The sequence below is a fragment of the Oncorhynchus masou genome, chromosome 9 (genome assembly GCF_036934945.1).
Source record: "Oncorhynchus masou masou isolate Uvic2021 chromosome 9, UVic_Omas_1.1, whole genome shotgun sequence".
Classification (NCBI taxonomy): domain Eukaryota; kingdom Metazoa; phylum Chordata; class Actinopteri; order Salmoniformes; family Salmonidae; genus Oncorhynchus; species Oncorhynchus masou.
Window position 1 is genome coordinate 19967273 of NC_088220.1, and position 4695 is coordinate 19971967.

Here is a 4695-nt window from a genome sequence, read left to right on the forward strand (position 1 = left end):
TGATGCATCCTTGACTAGGCTACTAGCTAGCTGCTAGTACTAACATAAGACAAAAAAAAATGTTTTTACCTAAATTAGGACCTTACGACATGTCCGTTTATTGTATGTCATAGGAAAAATAAGAGGAAGAGACTTGTGAAATAGCAGTCCTGTACCATTACCACTGCTTCCTTGTGCAATATACTTTAATAGAATAGAATAACTGAAGCATTCTATTCTGTGAGGCATGTTGTACACGTGGAGAAGGATGAAATCTCAGGGACATCCTTTCTACATTCTGGGTACATAACCATACCTTGAAGCACACAGACTGTATGACATTGGCTTAGCCAGGAAAGGAAAGAAAAAAAAGGCTTTTACCTGACAGATTTTCATCACGATCTGATTGATTTTTGCTGGGTTTTCCCCTTTTGCTTAGTAATATTGTTGAGTTCTGAAACTATACACACTTGAGGGGAGATACATAAATATACCTTTGAATCAATGGTGAACTGAATTTATATCAGTTACCTTGGTAACGGGAGGCTGTGCTATGCAATAAGAGGGAATACATTCAGTACAGTAGGCTAGATGAAGAGCAAAGACTGTTTTTCATGTAAAAGTTCAAATGAATGTTGTGAAACCTAGCCAAGGGAAGGACATAAATCCAAATCTGGCAGTTGTATAACATCATTCATAACCCTAGTTAACCTGCTGGATGCCAATCACGATCAAAGCAATATTATTTTTGATTTACAATAGTCAAGGCCATTACTGGATCTGAGTATAGCTAAATACAATTGAGAGATGCATAACACCAGGCCTGGAATTGACATATTTCTGGAAGCCCATAGCTAATTAGTCCTAATTCAAATATCATCAGAGGTACAGTATGCAATAGTTAAACTGCATATTGAGCAGCTGTGTGCCGGTGATTTGGAGCTAGATTTTTCTCTCTTGTTTTGGATGAGCGGTCACAAAGCTGCAGTGATGATGGAGGGGAAGGCCCATGCCTGGCAGGGCACTACGCTGGCCATTGAAAAATGTAGGCGCACACAAAGAAATGTTGGATCACAGTGAAAAATATTTGAGCTAATAAAGCTAGAATCCTTAATTTTTTCTAGACGCACTGGTGCTCCTAAATTTAAATTCCAGGTTGCACAGCAAAATATTTAGGCGCATATGCAAGTAAATTGGTCGCACTTTTAGAGCCCTGCCAGGTATGGAACTCTGGGGCACGGTGGGTTTGGCCCAGGCGCACTCGCTGAGGGATTGATCGGCATGAATTTGAGAAGGAAAGAGCAGTGAAGCAGTTTATTGAGTAGAAGGTGGGGGTTAGGGAGGATATTGGGTCCGGCTCAGCAACTTTTCACTCCCTGTTTGGGGGCAGGCTTGCCCCCCTCCTATGGCCCAGTGACATTTGGAGCGTCAGCCCGAGAGACACATGGCAGAGGCTGATAGATTTACTACTTAATGATCTGCCGATGCCCAGATGGAAGGACAGGACCGAGTTGGGGACAAAGTCTTTGGAATTTGTTGTGTTTTTCAGTGGAATAGAGGCGTGAATCAGCAGAACACTGTAGTCTATTGGTTCAAGTCCTCAATAAAAACAGTATATGTTTGCTCCCACATCCTTAAGAGCATGAAACATGATGTTGTTTATTAGTTTGACAGCGACATGGTTCTACTCTGGTTCTACTCATGGATGATGTTACAAAAATATCTGGCATGTCAACCTGTTCTCATCCACCCCTAGCTGAGCTATTCTTAGCATCTGATTAAACATGCTCTTTGTGACAACAAAATGAACTTACCCATTTTTCATACAATTTGTGCTCAATAGTCCTAGGTCTGTAAATACACCATATCACCAAGAAAGATTGCGTTAAACAGAACGCTGAAAGGCACTATATCTATCAGAGTTTGCATATTAGGCTGCCAAGACACGTAATCCTCTCTTGCAAGTAATTCATGTGAGGCAATTTACTTATTTGTACATAAAAAAGCCATCCGGCGAATAGACAACAAACCACAACCAAAGGTTGAAATTATCATGCTCTAAGTACGTTTGGAGTTATGTGGCTGGAAGTCAGAAATGGGCATTGATACAAGAGCTTTTGGAATGGGGTTATCTTGATTTCATTCCTTAGGCGTGGGAACACTCTCTGTTCTTCCTGTTAACAGGGAACACTCTGTTCTTCTTGTTATCATGGAACACGCTGTTCTTCCTCTTATCAGGGAACACTAAGTTCTTCCTCTTATCAGGGAACACTCTGTTCTTCCTGTTATCAGGGAACACTAAGTTCTTCCTCTTATCAGGGAACACTAAGTTCTTCCTCTTATCAGGGAACACGCTGTTCTTCCTCTTATCAGGGAGCACGCTGTTCTTCCTGTTATCAGGGAACACGCTGTTCTTCCTGTTATCAGGGAACACGCTGTTCTTCCTGTTATCAGGGAACACATCTATGTTCTTCCTGTTATCAGGGAACACGCTGTTCTTCCTCTTATCAGGGAACACGCTTTCTTCCTGTTATCAGGGAACATCAGGGAACTATGTTCTTCCTGTTATCAGGGAACACGCTGTTCTTCCTCTTATCAGGGAACACACTATCAGTTCTTCCTGTTATCAGGGAACACGCTGTTCTTCCTGTTATCAGGGAACACGCTGTTCTTCCTCTTATCAGTTCTTCCTGTTATCAGGGAACACGCTGTTCTTCCTGTTATCAGGGAACACACTATCAGTTCTTCCTCTTATCAGGGAACACGCTGTTCTTCCTGTTATCAGGGAACACACTATGTTCTTCCTGTTATCAGGGAACACGCTGTTCTTCCTGTTATCAGGGAACACACTATGTTCTTCCTGTTATCAGGGAACACGCTGTTCTTCCTGTTATCAGGGAACACACTATGTTCTTCCTGTTATCATGGAACACGCTGTTCTTCCTCTTATCAGGGAGCACGCTGTTCTTCCTGTTATCATGGAACACGCTGTTCTTCCTGTTATCAGGGAACACGCTGTTCTTCCTCTTATCAGGGAACACGCTGTTCTTCCTGTTATCATGGAACACGCTGTTCTTCCTGTTATCATGGAACACGCTGTTCTTCCTGTTATCAGGGAACACGCTGTTCTTCCTGTTATCAGGGAACACGCTGTTCTTCCTGTTATCATGGAACACGCTGTTCTTCCTGTTATCAGGAACACTTCCTCTTATCAGGGAACTGTTCTTCCTCTTATCAGGGAACACACTGTTCTTCCTGTTATCAGGGAACACGCTGTTCTTCCTGTTATCAGGGAACACGCTGTTCTTCCTGTTATCAGGGAACACGCTGTTCTTCCTGTTATCAGGGAACACGCTGTTCTTCCTGTTATCAGGGAACACGCTGTTCTTCCTGTTATCAGGGAACACGCTGTTCTTCCTGTTATCAGGGAACACGCTGTTCTTCCTCTTATCAGGGAACACTATGTTCTTCCTGTTATCAGGGAACACGCTGTTCTTCCTGTTATCAGGGAACACGCTGTTCTTCCTGTTATCTGGGTACACGCTGTTCTTCCTGTTATCAGGGAACACGCTGTTCTTCCTGTTATCAGGGAACACGCTGTTCTTCCTGTTATCAGGGAACACACTATGTTCTTCCTGTTATCAGGGAACACGCTGTTCTTCCTGTTATCAGGGAACACGCTGTTCTTCCTGTTATCAGGGAACACGCTGTTCTTCCTGTTATCAGGGAACACGCTGTTCTTCCTGTTATCAGGGAACACACTATGTTCTTCCTGTTATCAGTGAACAAACCAAGACATGTAATCATCTGCTTCGCCTCAAGTCCTTAATAGACTGTGCAGTATTGTGTTTTTGTATGTATTATTTATTACATTGTTAGCCCATAAAACCTTAAGTGTTATTACATACAGCTGGGAAAAACTATTTGATATCAGAGAGACGTCAACTTACCAGCACAACCAGCGCTACGACCAGGAATACGACTTTCCCAAAGCAGATCCTTTGTCTGCACCTCCCAGGGCATTTAAGCTGATTCCAGAGGCCGACCCAAAACAAGGCCGTCGGAGGAGAGGGTGCCGGAGCTGTCTTCTAGTAAGATTTCTGATGCGCACACACCACGCACCACTTCCGAGAATATTACTCACTAATGTCCAGTCACTGGTTAACAAAGTTGACGAAATTAGGGCAAGAGTTGCTTTCCAAAGAGATATCCTGGATTGCGACATACTCTGTTTCACGGAGACATTGCTAGCTGTGGACATGCTGCCGGGGTCCGTACAACCAATGGGATTTTCAGTGCATTGCGCCGACAGGAACAAGACGGCCATCAAGGAACTTCACTGGACTTTATGCAAACTGGAAACCATATATCCTGAGGCTGCATTTATTGTAGCTGGGGATTAAAACAAATCTGAGAACAAGTTTACCTAAGTTTACCTAGTTTACCTATCAGCATATCGATTGCAGTACACGAGCGAGTAACACACCCGACCACTGCTACTCTAACTTACGCAATGCATACAAGGCCCACCCCCACCCTCCTTTTGGCAAATCTGACCATGACTCCATCTAGTTGCTCCCCTCCTATAGGCAGAAACTTAAACAGGAAGCGTCCGTGCTTAGGTCTATCAAACGCTGGTCTGACCAATCGGATTCCACGCTTCAAGATTGCTTCGAACATGTGGACTGGGATATGTTCCTGGGTAGCCTCAGACAT

General features: G+C 43.6%; 1 protein-coding gene across 1 annotated transcript; it reads right to left on the minus strand.

Annotated features, from left to right (window-relative positions):
* Window positions 1-2125: 2125 nt before the first annotated feature.
* On the minus strand, window positions 2126-4695 carry LOC135544970 (uncharacterized). Its single transcript, XM_064972654.1, has 4 exons — window positions 4537-4695; window positions 3358-3614; window positions 2886-3315; window positions 2126-2506 (listed from the first exon to the last, which is right to left on the minus strand). Exons 1-4 carry the CDS (start codon window positions 4693-4695, stop codon window positions 2126-2128), a joined length of 1227 nt encoding a protein of 408 aa, XP_064828726.1.

Coding starts and splice junctions, on each gene's coding strand:
- LOC135544970 (XM_064972654.1), bottom strand. CDS start 4,695: ATGTCTGAGGCTACCCAGGAACATATCCCAGTCCACATGTTCGAAGCA. Junction 3,316..3,357: donor GATAACAGGAAGAACAGCGT/GTTCCCTGATAA, acceptor CCCTGATAACAG/GAAGAACAGCGTGTTCCCTG. Junction 2,507..2,885: donor ATGATAACAGGAAGAACATA/GTGTGTTCCCTG, acceptor CCCTGATAACAG/GAAGAAAGCGTGTTCCCTGA.